At 48.3% G+C, this 22,866-nt stretch overlaps 1 protein-coding gene across 22 annotated transcripts in view; it reads right to left on the bottom strand.

Moving 5' to 3' along the window:
- LOC105491308 (FERM domain containing 5) overlaps nucleotides 1-22,866 on the bottom strand; it is a 347,868-nt gene that overhangs the window by 22,855 nt on the left and 302,147 nt on the right. For 16 of the 22 annotated variants that reach the window (XR_011606111.1, XR_011606112.1, XM_071066958.1 and 13 more), the window contains 6 exons: nucleotides 21,485-21,582; nucleotides 17,422-17,545; nucleotides 13,767-13,854; nucleotides 3,629-3,717; nucleotides 1,111-1,197; nucleotides 459-522 (listed from right to left, as the gene is read on the bottom strand). Coding sequence is in view for 20 of the 22 variants with exons in the window: in XM_071066958.1 (XP_070923059.1) it covers nucleotides 459-522; nucleotides 1,111-1,197; nucleotides 3,629-3,717; nucleotides 13,767-13,854; nucleotides 17,422-17,545; nucleotides 21,485-21,582 (550 nt within the window). In the remaining 2 variants the exon portion in view is untranslated. Of the gene's footprint in view, nucleotides 1-458; nucleotides 523-1,110; nucleotides 1,198-3,628; nucleotides 3,718-13,766; nucleotides 13,855-17,421; nucleotides 17,546-21,484; nucleotides 21,583-22,866 lie in introns of those variants that run through there. The other 6 variants (XM_071066949.1, XM_024795792.2, XM_024795790.2 and 3 more) reach the window with 2 other exon arrangements.

The following is a 22,866-nucleotide window of genomic DNA, read 5'->3' as shown; positions in this document are numbered from 1 at the left end:
TTAGAGGCCCTGGCAGCTGGCTAGTTAGAGGGGAGGGCCCGCAGGACCCACTGAGGCAGAGCTCAGTTCAGTGCATCACATCATACTTAGCAAGTCCAATCAGGGTAAGTCTCAGCTGGCACAAAAGTGGCACAAATTGAACCAGGAGAGCTCTTGGTGAGAAAGTAGCCCTTGCCTCTGGAATTCCCATATACATGAAAGAAAAAGAGCCTTCCTTTGCACTTCCTGGAGGTAAAGATCTCTTGAGTGAAAGCTCTGGGTGTCAACAGCATCCCCGAGGAAGTCCTGTGCTCCAGGGCCTTCCCACTCCTTCATATTGTACCTGCAGGCCCTGACCTTGCTCTTGGCTTAGCATGTGGGTGGCTTGGCTCTACTGGGGTCCCTCAAGCTTGGCTCTGGCCACCAGGAAGCATCCCATCACCCCAGCCCTCCCTGAAGAGAAGGAAGCCAGCACTCACCTCTTTCTGACTTACGTATAAATAGAAAGTCTTTCCTTCAAATTTCAGCTTGGTCACCTCATTCCTAGAAGTACAAAGATAGTGCCTGTCACCTCATTGCGGGCTGCCTGTTCACAGCTAAATCTTGTAGATGCACAGCCCACCCCAACTGGAAGGGGCTCCAGGCACAGACACAATTTTAGCCAAAATCAGAACTGAAACAAGACAGCAGCGCAGTGGCCTTAGAGAACGTTGTTGAAACAGTTCAATCCACAGTTTTCTGGTCAATCACACTATAGTAATAGGGTGACAGGAGGATTTCGGGCTTATCAACAGTGGCTGTAAAAGGGAAACATTTGCATGGAAAGTGAGTCTAGGCAGAGTATCCGGGGCCATTTCAGGATTGGGTTCATAACACAGGTGCATTATCTGGATGGGACTGTCAAACGTAAGATGCCACAGGTAGCTGATGAGGCCAAAGTTCAAGATACAGCAAATAATGAGAAACAATGCAACCAGGTTCTGAGGGAGTTGAGTCTTTCAGGTGACTGTGCCACTGGATGGAAAATGCAGTTTAATGCAGACAAATGTCAAACAATCTCAGGGAGCGGGGCAGGGCAACATACCAAAGAGAGAGAACAGATTACATGGAACAGTCATGCAGCGTACTGACCAGGAAAGGGGCTTAGGGGTTATTGTAGAAAAATCCTTGAAGCCACCAGCCCAGTGAATGGCTGCAGTAAAAGAGGCAAACAGGATACTGGGGTACATCACCCGTGGGACAGACACAAATCAGAAGAAGTGACATGGTTACTGTACATGGCACGGCCTAGATCTCACCTCCACATCCACCTCCTGCTCTCAGCCTTGGTTACATTTGCAAAATGGAAAAACTACCAGGTCTTAGGCGAATGTCCCTGAGAGCCATGGAATTAGGCCTCCAGTACTGGTTGCTCCTCACTTCCCTTGTACCTGCCCAACATAGCTGCCCTCTGGAGCCTCTCAGCCCTCTCCATGTCACTGCCCCATTTTTCTACCCAACTGGGACCCCCAAGGTGGTCTTGTCATGCACATTCACCTCCACTGGCTGCTGCTTTTTTTGTGACTTCTAAGGAGATTTCCTTAATCTCCTAGGAAATAGTAGAAAGGTAGTGAGAATCATGTACCCAACTTACTGCTGGAAAAAGTTCAGGGGACAGAGGAAAATCACTTGTTCTCTGTGCTTCTGAAATCATGGCTGGTTCAGGATGAGATTTCACAACTTCTGACCACCAGTTCTGAGCTAACACAAGCCACACGGTAATCCTTCCCTTCTGATTCCCTCTCAGATTCCCTCTCAATCAACCATCAATCTCACACACACAAAATACAATCAATGCCAATTGGCTAATATATAGACAAGCACACAGATCACCTAGGTTCCAACAAGCAGGCTAGGAAAGGAAGGAGTTTTATTTTGAGAGTGAGATTGGGCTTACATCTATTATTACAGAGTTGACACATGGTGACGAGGAGACTTCCAGAAGAAGTGGTGCATGAGAGAAGCCGTGGAAAGAAAAGTGTCTGTGAGAACCAAGAGCCATCATGGTTTCTGGAGGGGTGGGCATAATTTAGGGACTGCAGGTGTCTGTGACAGGTGTGTCCTACTTGTTTCTAGCCAAACACTTCCCCTGACAGGGACCTCACCCAGCAGCTACTCTGGTTGGAATGTGGATCTGGGCCCTGTAAGGAACATCAATAGCCCAGACGTATCCAGGCAGCAGAGACCCCACACTAAGAGGGCTGTGGCCTGATCCTGCTCATTGTCTTTTTCTGAAAAGCATTTTGTTGGACAGGAGATTCCAAATCCTCACATCTTCACCCAGAGAGCACAGTGAAGTGAGCCGACTTGAGGATGCCTAGGAAACAGCTATGTTGGGGTGTATTCTGCCAACTCCAGGGCAGCAGCTGCCTTGTGGCGCGGCTGTTGTCCTGGGGAGTCGAGGCCCCCCTGCATGTGTGACGAGCAGTTTCACCAGCACTCTGGCTGACGACTGTAATGCCCTCCCCTTCACAAAATCAAGATGGGCTGGAAAGGCGGTATCTGTCCTCAAGCTCAAGCTCAGTGGCCCAGCTGAACAGGGCACAGCGGGATAGATGGCCTGCAGTGTCCCCAGCAGAACGCTGACTAGGAAGCAACTGTACCCAAGATTCCTCATGAGCTCTCCTGGAGAAAACAAACCAAACAGACTTCCCCCCACTGAGCTCTGCTGGACCAAGGGAAGCCACTTATCTAAGCCCCTCGGAGGAGCTGGTCAGCTTAGACTTGGCAGTCTGAGGCCCAGGAAGGTACAGAAATCACAGGAGCTTAGTAGAATATGCAAAATGTTTTGATGATGCTGACAGATGTTTGTATGGACTGGCCAGCTAAAGGGTCTCCAGGAGAACCAAACGTCAATCAACAAACCAGAGTCTGCCCAGAGGCATGCAGCAGAACAGACCCCAAACAAAACAGAGAGGGGCAGGAGAGGAAGCAGTTCAGAGTAGCTGCAGCTGAGGCAGTGGCTCTTGCCTGTTAGATGGGAATGGAGAGGGGAGGGAAGGAAGGAAGAGTGGGAATGTGACTCCTGGAGGCTGAGGACACTTAAATGCCCAAGAGGGATAGGAGTGAGACAGCAGCAACTAAGCTTTTGCAGACACAATGCCCGCAGTGAGGGCTGGTCTGAGGAGGGTGTTTTGCCAAAGTAACAGGGGACTTATATCTGCCCCAGAGGTCACTGTCTGTGAGCCCCTCCCTTGTTAGTAGAGCAGGTAAGGGCACTAAGCCATCCACAGAGATGCTCCAGAACAGCCGGCTCACCAGGGCTGATTACGACCCTTAGTGGGTGACGGCCCCAAGGACTCAGTTCTCACAGGAACTTGGCTCCACTTACACTGGCTCCAGCCCCAGGCCTCTCACCCTCCCCAGAAATCAAACCATTGTATCCCTTTTCCTTTCTGGAGAGGCTGCTGGCTCTCAGGGACACCCCTTTAGAAGAACAGGATCCCTAGGAAGAGGCCACTCCCTGCATCAGTTACCACACTATCAACACAAGGCTTTGGGGAGGGCTCCGAACCAGAACTGCCCAATCACGGACAAAGGACATGGGAACCATCGCCCCTCCCCAGCTGGTGAGATACAAAGAGCCTGTTTTGGAAATGAAGACGCTCACCATTTAATGAAGTGGACCCTCTTGTTTCCTTGAAGAACAACAAACCCAAAAGGAGTGAAGGCCAGAAATGCAGCATTTCCTGACACGTCCTGCAACACAGAAAGACTTCTCATCGGGTGATGCAGGCACAGAGGTCAAAGGGTAAGAAACACAGCTGTTCATAGGTGATGCAGGGTTCATACTTGGCAGTAGGTCACAGAGGGAAAAGCATGTCCTCTGGAATCACAAGACCATAGTCTGAGTCTCAGCCTTGCCACTTGCCAGTCCCACGACTACAACAAGTTACCTGCTGAGCCTCAGTGTCCTGATCTGTAAGTTGTAGATTATAATGATACCAACCTTAGAAGGCTGCTGTGAACATCCAAAGAGAATGGCAACACCTCATGCATTGCTGATGGGGTTGTAAAATGGTACAGTCACTTTGAGAGAGTTTGAAAGTCATTTAAATTGTTAAAAATCGAGTTTTACCACATGACCCAGCAATTCCACTCCTCAGTGTGTGCTCAGAGAATTAAAACTGCATGTCCACACAGAAATTGGTGCATGGATGTTAATAGCAGCAATATGTGTTAAGAGCTAAATAGTAGAAACAATCCGATCCATCTTTCAGTGTAAAGTTTCCATTAACTGATACATGAATAAACAAGTAGTATATTGTGATACAGTAGAATCTCATTCACCAGTAAAAAGGAATGAAGTACGGACAGATGCTACAACACAGGCGAACCTTGAAAACACTGTGCCAAGTGAAAGAAGACAGTCACAAAAAATCAGGTTGTGATCTTTTAACTCTGAATATACTAAAAACCACTGAATTGTACACTTTAAAAGGGCACATCTGGCTGGGTGCGGTGGCTCACGCCTATAATCCCAGCACTTTGGGAGGCTGAGGCGGGTGGATCACCTGAGGTCAGGAGTTTGAGATCAGCCTGGCCAGCATGGTGAAACTCCGTCTCTACTAAAAAGACAAAAATTAGCCAGGCGTGGTGGCGGGCACCTGTAATCCCAGCTACTCAGGAGGCTGAGACAGGAGAATTGCTTGAACCCAGGAGGTGGAGGTTGCAGTGAGCCAAGATTGCAGCAGTACACTCCAGCCTGGGCGACAGAGTGAGACTCCATCTGAAAAGAACAAAACAAACAAACAAACAAAAACGTTTTATGATATGTGAATTATATCTTAAAAGGCTGTTATTAAAGAGTCGGGGAGTTGTTATCTACATTCATAACAGTCCCATAACACTGGGCCCCTCAGGAAAGTTTAGCTAAAGAAAAAAATAAGAAGCAACTGGCAAAATAGAACCGTCGCCATCAGCCCTGAGGTGCCTGAACCAACAGAGAGGGCCTCCTGGTCACTGGCACCATCAGTCGGTAAACACCAGGCTTGAGGCTCTGTTGAGCACAGTGGGGAGGGGATGGAGCAGAAGCTGCGGGTCTCGCTTCCTCACGGGGGAGTGACTCTGTGAGGACTAGGCTGGGTGGAGGATTTTGCCCTCCCAGAGGGGCTTCCTTTGTGACAGGGGCGTCAGGTGACATTTGGCGCTGTCAAGCTGCATGAATGGCAATGGAGAGGGTGTAAGTGTGTGGAGGTGACCAGAAACTTAGGCCGTGATGCTGGTCAAATATGCCTGCGGGAGAGTCTTCTGGGCCACAGCTCAAGTGGTGCCATGGAGTCAGGGCACGAGTCACCGAGCGTGAGGCATGGGTGTCGGGGCTGAGGCTGCCAGGCCAGGTCGGCCTGGGGTTTGGCTCTCCTGGCCTCTCCACGTTCAGGGCTCACCTCTCTGGCACAGATTCTCTGCCTGATTGGTCCTAAGAACAGTGGGGCCTCTGCAGGGCCTCATGAGTCCTGTCTCAAGAAGCAGTCCAGTTCTGCCTTAAAACTCTCTCTCAGAGTCAGGGTTACAAGTATGAGCATCTGGGTCCAGGGAATAAACTAAGTATATGTTTGGCAAACACTTGCAATTAATGTAATGTTGTTATTGTCCTTTCCTTAGGGTCTGTCATGATCCAGACACTTGGCTACAAGCACAATGTCATGGGCACAACAAAAAGCTGTTTAAAAATAACTGGAATGCAGACACTGTGAAGCCACAGGGCTAGATTTCCTCCTGCTTGTCATCAGTGCCTGGTGGTGGTTATTAATATCTGAGTACCAGGCACTGCACACAAACACTGTTCCTACCAGGAGGCACCAGGGCTAACCTGGCAGGCTTGGCAGAGGTATGGGTCAGGGAAGGGTGGCCTTGAGGGGAGAATGACTGGGAGAAGTCGGGGAGGGAGGCAGCCTGCCTGCTCTGCCTCTTCTGCTCCCTGTGTAAGCAGGACCCAGGGAAGTCCTACAACTGCAGGCTTAGAAAGACAGAGACGGGGAGTGGAGACCTTATTGTGTGAATGGTGGTGGAGAAAGGGCCTGCAGAAAATTTTGAGCAGATGAAGGTGTGACACAGTGGGGTGGGTCAGAGGGGCCAGTCTGGCTGCAGTGGGGAATGTCCGTATGTGCGTAAAAATGAGAGGGGAGCAGAGGTGGGGCAGAGGCACGGAGGGGGTCATAATGCTTGCTGAGATAGAGGAAAGACCTACAAAGGAGAGGTGGAGGGATGGAAATGAAGCCTTGGGCCTGCAGGAGGCTACTGGACAGTTTGAAATAACAGGGAAAGAAGTAGGGAAGGGAGGTGGGGGGAAGGCAGGGGAGGGAGGCAGCAGAGGGCCCCCCTCTGCTTCTTTCACTCTGGCTCATATGGGCAGTGACAGGCGGAAGAGCACCCCCACTAGAACCAGTGGTGCGGGCTCTGGGTCAAACCGCTTGGGTCCAGGTCCGGCTCTGCCACTCACTGTGTGACTGTGGCCAGGTCCTTAGTTTCTCCATGGTCAGACTCCTTGTCTTAGAATGAGGGTTGATCATATTACCTACCTCATAGGTTATGTTTAGGAGGTACCCCACAAATGCTAGTGGCCATGTCTTTTGTTTGTTTTAGAGACAAGGTCTCACCATGTTGCCCAGGTGAGTCTTGAACTCCTGGGCTCAAGTGATCCGCCCACCTCAGCCTCCCAAAGTGCTGGCATTACAGACATGAGCCACCACGCCCGGCATGTGTTTGTTATTATTATTATTATACCTGCTACTAGTTAGCTGAGTTTGTTGAACTTAATACAAATCCTTTTTAAAAAGAAATCTAACATTTTACCATTTTTCCTGATGTTGACAGATTTAAATTTTGCTAGTTAGGAAACAAAAAGTGGGAAGTTAGAATGAAAAAAGTAGAAGTAATTCACTGTTAGGGGACCATGGAGGAGTGGGTGATCCATGAATCTGAAGTGAGAATGGGAAGGGAACAGAGGCCACGACACAGTCAGAGATCCACCAGAGTCCTCTCAGTGACCTGTGTCCCTCTGGCCAGAGCAAAGGGAAGATGCAGTCCCACAAGATGGGCGGTGCTGGCCAGGTTGCCCTGCATCCTGCAGATACCTCAGAGCTGGCCTCTGAGTGAAGGCAGGTATTAGAGTTAGAGAAGCACAGCCTCTCCTAACCAGACTGGCTGCTTTGGAGCAGAGAGCTGGGAATAAACCGCAATGAGATGCCACATCATTTCATAAGCAATAATAGCACCTTGAACAATCCCAATTGTTCCCAATCTCATATGAAGACAGCAGTTCTCCAAACTGCTTCAAATGCAATAGATGCAGATGAAGGCCAATGCAAGACCCTGGCACCTGGTGTCCGCAGGGGCAGGTGACAGCTGGGATGTTTGCAACTTGCCTCTGGTACATGAGGCTCAGCAATCAGCGTGGAAGGGACTTGAATTACAGGGAGAAATCTCACATCTGTGCTGGCATAAAAATACAAGCAGGCAGCCACTCTGACACCTTCCCTGGAACTTCTCCAGTTTCTTCTATCTGACTTGTCATTCTTGTTGTGAGCCTGTCCTTGGAGTTTGTGTGTAAAATAACAAGTTGCATGATAAAAACAGGAGGGAATGTGGACAAGGTGAGAAGTGGAGTCAACAGTCGCCTGTTCTTCAGATCTCCCATTTTATCAAGCTGAACTCTCTTTCTTCCCTGTCCCCTTCCCATCCCTATGAAATCAGTGCCCACAGGACTGAGCCATTAACAGAGTCGGGAGGTGGAATACGAACTAGGGTCCTGATAGCTCTGCTGTGGATATTGCCAGCTACACTCTGCAGCAGGTAATAGTCGAAATAATCTAGTTCACTTCTTCAGTTGTGTGGTTAAAAAATTGTTTTCAATTTCTCATCCTTGTGAAAAGAGCTTCTGTCTCAGTTTAGGATCCCAGCTCTGCTTCTTCTTTGCTGTGACTTTACTTCTCCAAACCTCAGTTTCCTCATTTGTAAAATGAGGACAATAATACATACCTGGAGAAATACTACTTCCATCTGATTTTAGGGAGATAGATCAAATATCTTACTGCTAGGACGTGGCCAACGGTATTCTCCTTGGAGAGGGGATGAACATGCATTCCTTGTCATTCATGTGTTTACATGGCCCTCGCCATCAAACTTGACCTGTGTCAGTCAACACCAGCAAAGTTCACCCTAAGATGATCACTCTGCCCAGGAAAGGATTTTTGGAAATCAAAGCACTGACTGGTTCAGAAGCAGGAACATCTGGCCACCATTTCTAGTCCCCACCAGTTCCACTTCCGGATTAAAAGTAGCCATCTGTCTCCTGCCACCCTAGAGGACACACTAGGTATGACTGAGTAGGCAACACCTTCTTGGTTTTTAGGCCTCTAGGGTCATCCTGTCCCCTCTCTGGGGCGTGACTCAAACTAATGCAATTTTGATGAATGAAGCCACTGTTTCTTATAAAACCCTCTGGAAGATGATTCCACATGCTCTACCAGATACCTATGCCCATTTCTGAAAGAGCTCACAGGTGGGACGCTGAAGTCAGTCATGAAAATCACCTAGTCTGAATATACTACACTTAAACTTGGCCACAGGAAACTAGAATGGAAATGAAGAGGAGGAGGAGGAGGCACCCTGTAAGAGACTTGGGGTTACTCCATGACAGCTCAGAAATGGAATTCCTGGTGGAAACTGCACCAGGTGCCTTTGGTGAAGTTCTTCAGTTCAGCAGTAAATCTAACATCCTACCTGCCGCACAGCCAAGAGGGGCCCACCCAAGGGTGGGAGAGCCATCATTGATCCTTCTTGTTCTGTTTCTCAGAAGTGAGGGGTGCTGGGCATGGTGGCTCATTCCTGTAATCCCAGCACTTTGGGAGGCCGAGGCGGGCAGATCACCTGAGATCAGGAGTTTGAGACAAGCCTGGCCAACGTGGTAAAATCCCATTTCTACTAAAAATACAAAATTAGCTGGGCGTGGTAGCACGCACCTGTAATCTCAGTTACTTGGGAGGCTGAGGCAGGAGAATCACTTGAACCTGGGAGGCAGAGGTTGCAGTGAGCCGAGATCGGGCCATTGCACTCCAGCCTGGGCAATAAGAGTGACACTCCATCTCAAAAAAAAAAAAAAAAAAGAAAAGAAAAAAAAAAGTGAGGAGAAACTCATCAAGATGGGGGAAGGGGTTCTTCTTTAGACAGCTGGCTCGGTGGCTGGATTATGAAAGTAATGATTCCACTTTAAGGGCAGAGGGACAGTGTAATTTTATTTTTGTGGTTGATCTAACCTAGATCCTGTTGAAATCAATTTTATCCTGGTCTATACAAAGCAGACATAAAGACACTGGTGAACTTACATTAAATTTTTATAGGATGATGATATGGTTTGGCTCTGTGTCCCTACCCAAATCTGATGTGGAATTTTAATCCCCACGTGACAGGAGAGGGGCCTGGTGGGAGGTGACTGGACCATGGGGGCAGTTTCCCCATGCTGTTCTCGTGATAGTGAGGGAGTTCTCACAAGATCTGATGGTTTAAAAGTGTGGCATTTCCCCGGCGTCCTCTCTTTCCTGCTGCCATGCAAGACATGCCTTGCTTCCCCTTCCGCTATGACTGTAAGTTTCCTGAGGCCTCCCCAGCCATGCGGAGCTATGAGTCAATTAAACCTCTTTTCTTTATGAATTACTCAGTCTGAGGTAGTTCTTTATAGCAGAGTGAAAATGGACTAAGACAGAGGATATCAATATTCTTGTAGATCAGTGTCCTTTCTGTGTCAGAATTGGCAATGAGTTGTGCTTAGTTCCTAAATTCCATCTCTCCAGAAGGAAGACCATGAATAGTAATTGAAAAAGCCCAGCATTGAGACTCAGATAACCCTGGGTTCCAGTCTCAGTACTGTATTACCCAGTACCTTTGGACATGTTAGTTGGCCCCTTAGAGGGGACTTATCTCCCTCATACCACTTCTCGTCTGCATCTTCAGAGGCTCAGTATTCTTATCCTCAAATAAGGACAAGAATATCTTCTTGGCAGTGATGTTGTAAAGATTCAATGAGATAATGTATGAGCCTGGTACAGACAGACTCTCAATAAATGGTACCTTCAAGACTCTTAACAACAAGGCTGGGTATCTGTAACAGGCCTAACTACTCCATGAGCCTTAACAGGACATCTCCATAAGTTGGGCCCAGGAGGCCAAAGTACAGTGCTGCAGGAGACCCAGGCCAAACCAGCAGTCTCAGGGCTACCTGGATGGAGCAAGATGGTGGCTCCTGAAGTTGGAGTGCTGTCAGGGCCAGGGAACAGATGAAGGAATGGACTGCCAGTGGTTTGCTTCATTCTCTTCCTCCAGCAGCTGTAGGCTTGGGCTGCTGGGGCTCTTGCCAGGAGTTGGGGGCTGAGGATCAGGGCAGAGAATGCAGGACGGCCTTGTCCTGCACTTTTGGAATTTGGGTGTTAGCTAATAGGGCTCTCTGGCTGTCCTATTCAGCATTTGTAGAATCTCCTCTTCCTGGTCCCAGGGCCAGACAAGGACATTCTGGGCAGAAAGAAACCATCAGTGTGCATAGGAAGAACAGCAGCTTCTTAATCAGTCCAGGGGACAGAGCCTAAGCTAGAGCGTTATTCTGCTCTCATTTAATTATCAAAATGATTCCTCTTCTTCTGTCCTCCCTGGGGCTGCATGCCCCAGATTCCCTGGGCCCAGTAATTGCCTCTCTGTTAATAGAAATCATCAGTATTTATTACACCAAGTGTGCCAGGTTTTTTCAGCTCTTCTTGTAGCAGCATTAAGGCGAACACTTGATAGCATATCACTCAAGCGACTCTACTTAATAACAAGAGTAAAGGCCCCTGAACCGTTCTCTTTGCTGGGAGAGCTGAGGAGTCATGGTCAGAGCCTAATGAGAGGAGCTGAGGGGCTTTGTGTGGGGTCTGCAACAGGGCCCTGGCATGGCCCTGGGTGAGGAACAGGCACAGGGCTCAGGAACAAGAGACCTGAGCACTCCCACCTTCCCCCAGCGGAAGTCTCCTGGGGGTTTCTGTTCTTCCGTAGGGTACATGACAATGGGTAGTGACTTGAGTTCAAATTCTTGCTCTACCGCTCAGGGCTTGTGAACTTTGGCCTCCTGGAATGCCAGTCTTCTTATCTACAAAACAAGGAGAATAACATCTACCTCCCAGAGCTGGTGTGAGGATTAAATGAGAAAATAATGTAAAAAGACTCCACTGAGGCTGCCATGGGAGGCATGCTACAAGCATCTCTTCTTCCCTCCCTCCCTCTTTCTTTCCAGGAGTTGCTGCTGTGGGATTGAGAGGGCACGACATAAGTAACTGGGCCGCAACAGTGCCTGGTACGAATGCTGGTTCCTCCCTGCAGCCTCTTCAGCCTCTCTGCATCCAATGATGGACGAACTCACCCAAGACAAGGCTGAGACAGGAGTCTCACAGTCCTGAGGTGCCTGTGTATTTGGGTTGGAAACCAGGCTGGCTGCCACTACAGCTTCCAGACTCCCATGGGCAACGGTGGAGAATCCCTTTTCCCCCTTTAGTCAGTGTAGTGCTCGGGCTCGCTGTTTGCCCATCTCTGTGTCTTTTCAACCCTGCTCAGGGACCCATCTCTGAAGAGGTGGATGCTATGTGTGGCCTCAAGGGGACTGGGCAGGTTTGGAGTCAAATGCAGAGGTAACCTGGCCCCTTCTGATGACCATATCTTCAGGCAGCTGTCTTTAAGGTCCTGGAGTGACTCAGCAGTTCAGGGAGCACAGTTATTGAACACATACTGTGTACTTTCAAGTGAGACTCAGAGAAGCTCCCAAAGGTCCCAGTCAACATGGGATGGGAACTGGAGCCCAGGGCCAGCTTATCCAAAGCTCTCTTCACTCCTGTGTGGGTGCCCCGCGAACAGTATCGGAGCAATTTATGGAGGGGTTTAAACTGCATCTGTTACACAGAGGGCATTGTTTAGGAAGTTTTGCTAATGTGTAAATATCCAAATGTCGATTCTCTAACAGGCATGAATGTGTTTTCTGACAGTGTGGCCCCAAGAACACAGGGGTTACTTTGCAGCAGGCTGTGCTAGTGGATAGGGAACTGTGGGGTAGGGAAGATGACCAGGGTTTCTGAATGTCAGGATGTTCTCAAGGTTCATAACTCCTAGGCAAGACTAAATCACCATCTTCTCACCAAGGGACCAAAGGACACTGCTCTGTCCCTGTGTCACTGTGCCTGTTCATTCCTGTTTTGTTTTTTTTGCTACAGACTCTCGCTCTGTTACCCAGGCTGGAGTGCAATGGTGCAGTCTCAGCTCACTGCAACCTCTACTTCCCGAGTTCATGCGATTCTCCTGCCTCAGCCTCCTGAGTAGCTGGGATTACAGTCATGTGCCACCATGCCCGGCTAATTTTTATATTTTTAGTAGAGACAGGGTTTCACCATGTTTTCCAGGCTGGTCTTGAACTCCTGACCTCGTGATCCACCCACCTTGGCTTCCCAAAGTGCTGGGATTATAGGCGTGAGCCACCGTGCTCGGCATTCCTGTTTGTTATGGGCTATTCACTGTGCCCTCAAAAATTCCTGTGTTGACATCGTAACCCCCAGTACCTCAGAATGTGACCTTCTTTGGAGACAGGATCTTTATAGAGGTAATTAAGTTAAACTGAGGTCGTCAGCGTGGGCCCTAATCCAATATGACTGGTGTCTTTGGAGAAATCTGGACAGAGACATGTACAGAGGGAAGACAGCGTGAAGACACAGGCCGATGACAGCCATCCACAGGCCAAGGAGAGGGGCCTGGAAAGGATCCTTCTCTCAAAGCCCACAGGAGGAACCCACCCTGCCGACACCTTATCTCAGACCTGCAGCCTCCAGAACTGTGAGACAAGAAACTTCTGTTCTTTAAGCCACCCAGTCTGTGATACTTGTTACAGCAGCCCTAGGAAACTAATAGACTATTCTTTTAATTTTTGCTTGAAACTTAGTATCCCCTCTCCAGTTAGGAAGAAAACGTTGATGTCTTCCTATTCCTGACTGATACTGTTTCCTTCAGATCAGCTTGACAGTTGGTTTTACTGGTGATACTGGACACCCTCCAGTAATGGAAAGAGAGAGGCAGAAATGTGGAGAAACTGAGGTAGAGACCAGCAGTGTCAAAGCAACAGGGACAGGAGGTGACATGAAGGGCCACAGCCGCAGAGAGAGACCGGAAGGGGCCATGGGTCTGCACAGGCCTTGGCAGCCACTGGCTGCCCCCACTCATCTCCAAAATGCCAGATGTGTGTGAGTAATTACAGAGGTTTCCTCTGGGCAGCCTCCCTGGTTGGTTCCTGTCTATCCCTCACAGGCGCATAATGGAATTAAATGTGACTCCACTGCAGTTCTGTGCAGTGACTTATGCCACTGCAGTCAATAAAACCCACTCTTGGAAAGAAACTAGATTACAGGTCAGGAAAGGGTGGGCAGTCGCTGAGCCGCCTCTGATCGTTCCCTGTGGGGGGCCTTCCACATCCCTTCTCTCTTCATTTCTACCAAATTACCCACTAGCTTTGGATTTGTTATTTAGATTGACTTTGCCTCGGTTCCTCTGACATTGATGTGGCACCACAAAATTATGCAGCATGGGATCCAGAGGAGTTTTCAAAGGAGGCATTTTCTCTGACATCTCACTGAAAGTGCCAGCCATGTAACGTTGAAGGGGGCCTCTGAGCGCAGGCATGGGGGCCCTTGCTCCTGACACCTTCTAGAGGAGGAAAGGTCACGGAGTCTTCAACCAGGGGGTCTTACCTTACATGGGTGAGGATCCACTCCATATGTTTCCAATGTCTGTGCTTTTCTTAAGAAGTTCAGCTCTGATGTTGCTGGTGTCTGACCACTGGAATAAAGAAAATGAGATGGTTTCAAGGTGTCTTGTTCCCACAGGTTCCCCTGAGGTAACTCTCTATGAAGACGTGCTCAGGGTGAGCCACACATCTCAATGTTTCTAGGGTGTGCTCCCTGCTTGGTTCGAGGACCAACTTCAGAGACTCCTGCTAGAGTCTCTGACTGTCTTCAAACATTTTCAGAGTGAGGCAGGCTACATAATGAGTTACTTGGGCTGAGTGTGAACAATGGGGAGTGGTGGGGACTGTGCCAGCAGCACCTTAGCTCTGAGATTCCCATTACTGAGAATGCAGGGCCCACTACTTGGGAGGCTGAGGTGGGAGGTGGGAGGATCGCTTGAGCCCAGGAGTGCAAGGTTGCAGTGAGCTATGGTCACAGCCCTGCACTCCACCCTGAGTGACAGAATGAGACTCTGTCTCAAAAAAAAACAAAAACAAAAACAAAACAAAACAAAAAACTGATTTTTATGTGGTATTTCACAATTTAAAATACTATGGGGTAAAACAAAATACATCTGTAGGCTGGAGGCAGGTCATAGGCTTCTCATATGTGATCTGATCTAGACTGAAATATAAAGAAGGGGCTCATAAAGCTGGCTGGTGCCACCCAGCCCTCTTCCTTTGCCAAAAGGAAACACAGGAAAGTAGGGTGAGGAGAGGCAGAAGGAGACAGTACTGAGGTCCCATGCTTCACAACAGCTGTCTGTCCATAGGGTGATGACCATGAAAAGGAAAGACACTGAAAAAGGCAGAGATCAGCTCCGGCTCCAGACCATCTGAAGGGGCCTTTGGCATCACCCCTTCCCACTGCCTCTTTAGCAGGTGTGTTGATGGGCTCATTGCAGACCCAGTGGCAGAATCACCATCAGGCTCTTGCCTGGGTCCAGAGCCCTGCAAAGCAGATGTACTTCTACAGATCCAGGGTTGGCTCTGGTGAGGAGGGGCGGGCAGCTTGTGAAGTCAACATCTCTGATGGCTGGTGGGCAGGACTGCATGTTGCTCGTTTCTAAGCTTATCATTTGCCTCAGGTGATACGGCCAGGCAGGAAGATAAGCTGGCCCCAAGGAGAAGCAGGCCGGATTCCCCTAGCATCCCTCTGGAGAGGCATCAGTCAGGCAGCATCTTTATGCGCCAGTCTCGTGCTACTTGCTGGAAAATATACGAAGAAACACAGTATACAGTTTGTGCCCTCAAGAGCCCCTATCACATTGCATAAAGGAAGCATGGATGTGTTTTTATATTATGCAGACGAGGCAGGACCTGTGGAAGAAGTACCTGTGGAAGGGGGTATTACTATGAATAAAGACTTCTGCATACACTAGCGTACCTGAGGCACAGGGAAGGTAAGTTTGGAACATATTTGTGTGGCAAGCAAAGGGCTGGCTAGAGCACCGCTTCCCTTTCCAGGGAGTGTCCTTGTTTGCAGGGGAGTGGGCCCTGGGGGCTCCATTTACCCCTGGAGTTGGCCCAAACCTTCAGGGTCCTCAAAGCGGGCATCATTTCCTGGGGGATCCCCTGCTTTGAACAGCTTTCTGGAAGGCTGTCCCTACTATTCTGATGTCTCCTAAAGCCCTCAAGGCAGTTCCAGCACATCCCTGATCTCTTTGAAGGAACCTTGAGGACACGGCCTCCAACACCACAAGCCCGTGTTTATTCTGATTTTTACCACAAGGGGTCGCTATTCCCTAACAGAGTGACTGGAGGAGCCGCGGGGTCCTGCACCCGGGAAGGCACACCCAGGGAGAGGGGCGGGAAGCATGCAAGATTCCATTTGTTTGGTGTTGCCATTCCGCTGGGAGGGTCAGGAACCCCTCCTGTCACAGAGCGTGGGCAGAGGGGTCTGTTTACAAAGGCGAAGGAGGCTTTGGGTTATATTTGTTGGTAAAATCATTGAGTGAAGGGTTTCTAGGGGCCTGTGGTTAGGGAAGGAACAAGTTGAAGCTTAGTATTAGCATTAGAAATGTCCGGCTCTGCTCCCTGTTGCCAGGCATACTCTTTCCTCAGAACAGTAGATACACAAACCTTCTAAAATATTTTTTTAAAGCTGTAATGTATTATAATGACAACATAACTTTATTTTTATTTTTATTTTTTTGAGACAGGGTCTCGCTCTGTGGCCCAAGCTGGCATGCAGTGGCACGATTCCAGCTCACTGCAACCTCCGCCTCCTGGTTCAAGCGATTCTCATGCCTTAGCCTCATGAGTAGCTGGTATTACAAGCGTGTGCCACCACATCTGGCTTTATTTATTTACTTTCATTTTTAGCAGAGACAGGGTTTCTGCCATGTTGCCCAGGCTGGTCTCTCGAACTTCTGGCCTCAGGTGATCTGCCCTCCTCCACCTCCCAAAGTGCTGGGATTACAGGTGTGAGCCACTGTGCTTGGCCAACGCTGCATTCTATATCCCTTTTTTTCCTCAGTTTGTTAGTTTGGGGAATCTGTGTTGTACACCAAGTGGAGCCCAGACACCCTATTGCTGCTTTTAAAAATCAGGCTTTGTAGAAAATCCTACTTCATGTGTGTGAAAGGCTGCATTAATGCTGTTTTATGGTATTCAGCATATTCTGGGCAAGGTGAGAGATGCTGAGAAAGATGAGGCACCACACTTGAAGCCACGTCTCCTCCACTTCCCTCTGTGCAAAGTCAGGGACTCCAGGTAGGGTATGGTGGGGGGCCTGAGTTAGGCGGGGCTGAGGACATAGTCGTGAACCAGAGTGCTCCCAAGGCACCCTCAGCATTTATGAATCAGTCCTGCGCACTCCATCCTCTGCTGAGAAGCCACCTGTCACACTGTCACAGACTGAGAGCAGAGGCCTGCCCTTTTTCACATTCTCACTCAACCTCTCCTTTTCCTTTCTTTTTTTTTTTTGAGATGGAGTCTCACTCTGTCACCCAGGCTGGAGTGCAGTGGCGCAACCTCTGCTCACTGCAACCTCTGCCTCCCGGGTTCAAGCTATTCTCCCGCCTCAGCCTCCGGAGTAGCTGGGATTACAGGCACCTGCCATCATGCCCAACTAATTTTTGTATTTTTAGTAGAGATGGGTTTTCACCATGTTGGCCAGGCTGGTCTTGAACTCCCGGCCTCAGGTGATCCACCTGCCTCAACCTCTCAAAGTGCTGGGATTACAGACATGAGGATATATGATAAAGCACCTGGCCTTTTTCTTTCATCTTTTTTCTCTTACGCAGTTTCCTTTGTGTTTATCTTTTCCTTTTCCCCAGTTCATGCTTTCCTCTGTATCTTCATTAAATATCTTAGTATCTTAGTGAGGTAAATGCCTTTCAAAGGCCAATCCCTCTCTGTTTCCCCTATAACACAATTCTCCCTTGTCTTGAAAGCTTCAGCCTATATCGCTCTTCTTGGAGTGGGAGCCCACAGGGCTTGTGGCTGTGACTTGTGCTGTCAGTGTATCACTGACAATGGTACATCCTGGGGTCAGGAAGGCTGGGGAGCATCACTCTGTGTCAGTAAACAGTCTGCGAGAGCAGAGGACACGTCGTGGAGCCTGTGCGCTCAGGCTGTGGAGAAGCCACAGTGTTCTGGGCCTAAGTGCCACGTACCTGAGTTCTGTCTTGTGAATCTCGGCAATTTTCCTTTCCAGCTTCTCTGAATGTTTAGGGAAAAACTGGAACTTGGAGCTGTAGCCTTCAGGGTGTTTCCCTGAGTCATAATCCCCAATCTCCGCTTTCAAAAGGAAGGTGGAAGAAAACAATTACGGAGACAGGTAAATCATCATTGACAAAGCAACAAGAGATTAGCACACAGAGCAAAAGCCAAAACACACATCAGATTTACAGGAAACAGTGGATTCTGAGCATGGCTGTCAGCTGGGCAGAGGGCAGGCCCTTCAGGAGCATGTCCACCTTTGTTTTCCCAGGTGCACACATTGGGTTGGCATTCAAGTCTATGCAGAGAGACAGAGAGCTGGCCTTGTGTTCTGAGGTCACAAGTAAATTTACAATGAAAGAGCAGAGGCCTGCACTATGGTCCTCATCCATTCCGCCATGAGAAGAGGGTCTAGGAACAACGTTCTTTGTGGCAGCCCAGGAAATGGTGAGCTTGATCAGAAAGGGAGATCCTCTTGGGCCTCAGCCAGATCAGAGGTCTACATCCTAGTTTGAGGATGTTAGCAGGGACACAGTAAATTGATGAATGAGTTGCGATCCAAATTCAGAACTCAACCCTCAGTTCAAATCAAATCAAATGAATAAATTTGAATAAATATTCATTAAGGGCTGACCAGGTGCCAGGTTCCTTCGAGCGGCCTGCAGAGTGGGAAGCCTGGCTGTAACCAGAAAGTGTCGTTGAGTTCAGAAGCAGCAAGTTCTAAGGCTCATTTCTCAAGTCCCTGCCAGGTGTGAGCCTTTCTCCTCCAGCTATTCACAGAGAGAGTTTATCTAAACCTGATGAGATCTCAGAGCAGTAAACTTTAGGAGGGCAGAAGACCCACGGTACTTTCCACACCCAGGTCAGAATCCAGCTTTTTCCACGTGAAGCTCTCCACAGGGAGGATGGTGGCTATGACAAAAGAAAGAGGAGGGGCCAGCTACTCTGTGGGTGCCCTTTTTCCTTCCCAGGTGAGAGCCACAACCACTTCAGATGTGGAGTCTTGAGAGAGAAGTAAATATTAAGAGGAAAACGTACCCTCCTCCCATGGCTGAATATTATACTTGTGGTTTGTACTTTCTCACTACAAACCTACTCACTGTGTCTTCCAAATTACTTGGGAACTTCTACTGTTAGCAAGAGACCCAAATCTGAAGTCTGGGGTGACCTTGAGCCTTGGAGTCTTTTTTCTTTTGAGACAGAGTCTCATGGCACCCACCTGGAGTGCAGTGGCATGATCATAGCTCACTGCAGCCTCGACCTCCTGGGCTCAAGTGATCCGCCCACCTCAGCCTATAGCTGAGACTACAGGTGCCCACCCCAGGCATGGCTAATTTTTTTTTTTTTTTGAGACAGAGTCTCGTTCTGTCACCAGGCTGGAGTGCAGTGGCGCGATCTCAGGTTGAAGCGATTCTCCTGCCTCAGCCTCCCGAGTAGCTGGGACTACAGGTGCGCGCCACCACACCCAGCTAACTTTTGTATTTTTAGTAGAGACGGGGTTTCACCATGATGGCCAGGATGGTTTCCATCTCTTGACCTCGTGATCTGCCTGCCTCAGCCTCCCAAAGTTCTGGGGTTACAGGTGTGAGCCACTGCGCCAGGCCTAATTTTTAAATTTTTTGTAGAGATGGGGTTTCACTCTGTTGCCCAGGCTGGTCTCAAACTCCTGGGCTCAAGTGATCTTCCCACCTCAGCCTTCCAAAGTGCTGGAGTAACAGTTGTGAGGCACTGTGCCTGGCCCAGAGTCATTTATATTGATTTTATTTAGAAAGTTCCAAGTGGAAAACATCAATGTTGGACATCAAGTACTTTTTTGAAGAAAAACGAATGATTGGGTAAAACTATAGAAAAGACTAGAGTTTAAGACTCGACTTAGGTCAGGCTAGGCTTTCTCTTTAAAAACAAAAGGGGCATTCAGGAGTTTGAGATCAGCCTGGGCAATGTGGCGAAACCCTATCTCTACAAAAAAATAAAAAATTTAGTTGAGTGTGATGGTGCACACTTGTGGTTCCAGCTACTTGGGAGGTTGAGGTGGGAGGATCACTTGAGCCCAGGAGGTGGAGGTAAGCCAAGATTACGCCACTGCACTCTGGCCTAGGGGACAAAGCCAGATCCTGTCAAAAAAAAAAAAAAAAAAAAAATATATATATATATATATATATATATATATATCTCAAAGGGGCATCTTTGGGTATCTTAAGATTATTAAGTACCTGCTGGATTCCCCATGTAGATGATTTTAAAAACAGGAGTCTCAGAAGTCAAAGTGGCAATGGGCTAAATTTTACTTTTTTTTTTTTTTTTTTTTTTTTTTTTTTTTTTTTTGAGACGGAGTCTTGCTCTGTCACCCAGGCTGGAGTGCAGTGGCGTGACCTCAGCTCACTGCAAGCTCCGCCTCCCGGGTTCCCGCCATTCTTCTGCCTCAGCCTCCCGAGTAGCTGGGACTACAGGCGCCGCCACCACGCCCAGCTAATTTTTTGTATTTTTTAGTAGAGACGGGGTTTCACCGTGTTAGCCAGGATGGTCTCGATCTCCTGACCTCATGATCCTCCCGTCTTGGCCTCCCAAAGTGCTGGGATAAATTTTACATTCTTAACACAGGCAACCAGCCGTGATATTTCTAGTGCCAGAAGGACTTTAGTTGCTTATTGGCAAGCACTTTCCAAGTTCTCTTCACAAAGTTGCTTCTGGGATTTCCAATTAACAGTTCAGATTCTTTGGGGGAAACTTCATCATTTTAGTGCTATGGTCCAAAATGATCCAGTAGTAATGGAAGTTTCAGGCCTAGGGTCTAAGAGAAATCTAGGAAGTGGCACTTAAGTGTCTGCATCTCAGAAGGGGATGTGTGTGAAGAGTGTGTATGTCTCCTACTGTTTTGCAAAAAAAGCCAATCTGGGCATCAGCTGGGTAAGCCTCAACTCTTACTTATTAGCCTGTTAGGAAATGTGCTTGTTACTTGGAAACACTTTCAACTTTGAGCACACTGAACTAAAAGGTTTCTGAAATAGATACTAGAATTCTAAGATGCTTCTTATCTTGGAGATTTGCCTGAGAGGATGGGACAAAAAATCAAGCCTAATTACGCTCCAGAGTCTCAGGGACTTTCTCAACCAGGGGCCCAAGGCAAATCCCTAAAACAGAGTCAGAATGACTTTAAGGGACTGGTAGTAAGATCTTAGGCACACTTTAGGGTTGAGCGTTCAGTGTTTTCTGGCTCTAGGAAATCCAAGCAAAATCCTCTAACTTGACTGGGTGTGGCAGCTCACACCTGTAATACCAGCACTTCAGGAGGCTTAGGCAGGTGGATCACCTGAGGTCAGGGGTTCGAGACCAGCCTGGCCAACATGGTGATACTCCGTTTCTACTAAAAACAAAAAAACAATTAGCCAGGCATGGTGGCATGCACCTGTAGTCCCAGCTACTCAGGAGGCTGAGACAGGAGAACAGCTTGAACCTGGGGGGTGGAGGTTGCAGTGAGCCGAGATCGCACCTCTGCACTCCAGACTAGGCGACACAGCGAGACTCTGTCTCAAAAAACAAAACAAAACAAAACAAAAAACAACAACAAAAAACCCCTCTAACTTGAACTCTGTTTCAAGTTAGATGTTTGTTTGTTTATGTATTTATTTATTTGGAGATGGAGTCTTGGTCTGTTGCGCAGGCTGGAGTGCAGTGGTGTGATCTCGGCTCACTGCAACCGCCACCTCCTGGGTTCAAGCAATTCTTGCACCTCGGCCTCCCAAGTAGCTGGGACTACAGGTGTGTGCCACCACACTGGCTAACTTTTGTATTTTTAGTAGAGACGGGGTTTCACCATGTTGGCCAGGCTGGTCTCGAACTCCTAACCTCAGGTGATCTGCCCACCTCAGCCTCCCAAAGTGCTACGATTACAAGCGTGAGCCATAGCACCTGGCCTAGATACTGTTTAGATTCAAGAAGGAGTCATCAGTGGTAACTGAAAATAATGTAATCAGTACTTGGCATGAAAAGCAAAATTATCCTGTCAAAAGTCATTACCTTGAAGGATGTAAGCTGCTAACAAGGCAGCATCTGATGTTTTACAGAGGAGACGGCCGTGGTAGAGATCCCTTTTGATCTGGAGGAAGACTAAATACCTGGAGAGAAAACAGAGAATAAACTATAAAAAGATTTCTTTGATTGCTTTAAAGATAAAAATACGTGATGTAAGCCTATCAAAATCTTTGTCAGAATACTTTTACTACATTAAAAAAAAATCTTAAAACATATTGTAGAACAAATACATTCTCCATTTCCCTGGAAACTGTTTCAAGTACTTTGCCCTAAACTGACTTGAGGTTCAGTTCAAAATATGTCAGTTTCCTCCTGTAGCTCAAAACAGAAATGGCTGTTTCCTGGTAAAACCATCACCCCCCAGTGCTGGGCTTTGGAAGGAGCCAGCCCCAGTTGGTCCGGTGCCGAAAAAGAAAACTATGCCATCAGAGACTGGCGAACTGGGCCCTTCTCTGCCTTGGATGCTGGCTGATGTTCCTTCTTAAGTAGAAAGGCTGGTGAAGGAACTAGCCCAGGAAGAGTTCAGTCCCAACTTGCCAAGAGAATCTGTCCATATGTGGAAACAGCCTGCAGTTACCAAGGTCAACCAGACCTTTGAAATGGAATAAAGTGTAAAAAGACTAAGTCGGCCAGGCGCTGTGGGTCACGCCTGTAATCCCAGCACCTTGGGAGGCCGAGGCGGGCAGATCACGAGGTCAGGAGATCAAGGCCGTCCTGGCTAACCAGTGAAACCCAGTCTCTACTAAAATATATAAAAAATTAGCCGGGCGTGGTGGCAGGTGCCTATAGTCCCAGCTACTCGGGAGGCTGAGGCAGGAGAATGGCCTGAACCCAGAAGGTGGAGCTTGCAGTGAACCGAGATCGCACCACTGCACTCCAGCCTGGAGGACAGAGTGAGATTGTCTCAAAAAACAAAACAAAACAAAACAGTAAAAAAAAAAAAAAAAAGACTGAGCCAAGATTGTGCCACTGCACTCTAGCTTGAGCAATTGGAGAGACCCGGTCTCAAAAAAGATGCAACAAGGGGCACTGGTGAAGGAAGCATACAAATGAAGCAGAAACCTGGGACCAGCACCTCTTTAAATACAGAAAGCTGTTGCCTCAGGTGGAAGCAGGATATCAAAAACAAGAGCAAACAGTAGCTGACATGTATTGAGGGCTTACTATCTGCCAGTCTGGGTGTTACACACTTTACATGCAATATCTTATTTAATGCTCACATAACACTTTGAGATAGGTATATTATCCCCATTATTCCAGATAGAGAAGCTGAGGCTTTAGTGATTTTCTCATGGATATACAACTAAGTGGAAAAGCCAGGATTCAACTTCAGCACTGTGAGACCCGTGAACTTGGCTCTTCATCAC

This window comes from Macaca nemestrina, chromosome 7 (assembly GCF_043159975.1).
Source record: "Macaca nemestrina isolate mMacNem1 chromosome 7, mMacNem.hap1, whole genome shotgun sequence".
Taxonomy (NCBI): domain Eukaryota; kingdom Metazoa; phylum Chordata; class Mammalia; order Primates; family Cercopithecidae; genus Macaca; species Macaca nemestrina.
This window is presented reverse-complemented; position numbering and strand designations above follow the sequence as displayed.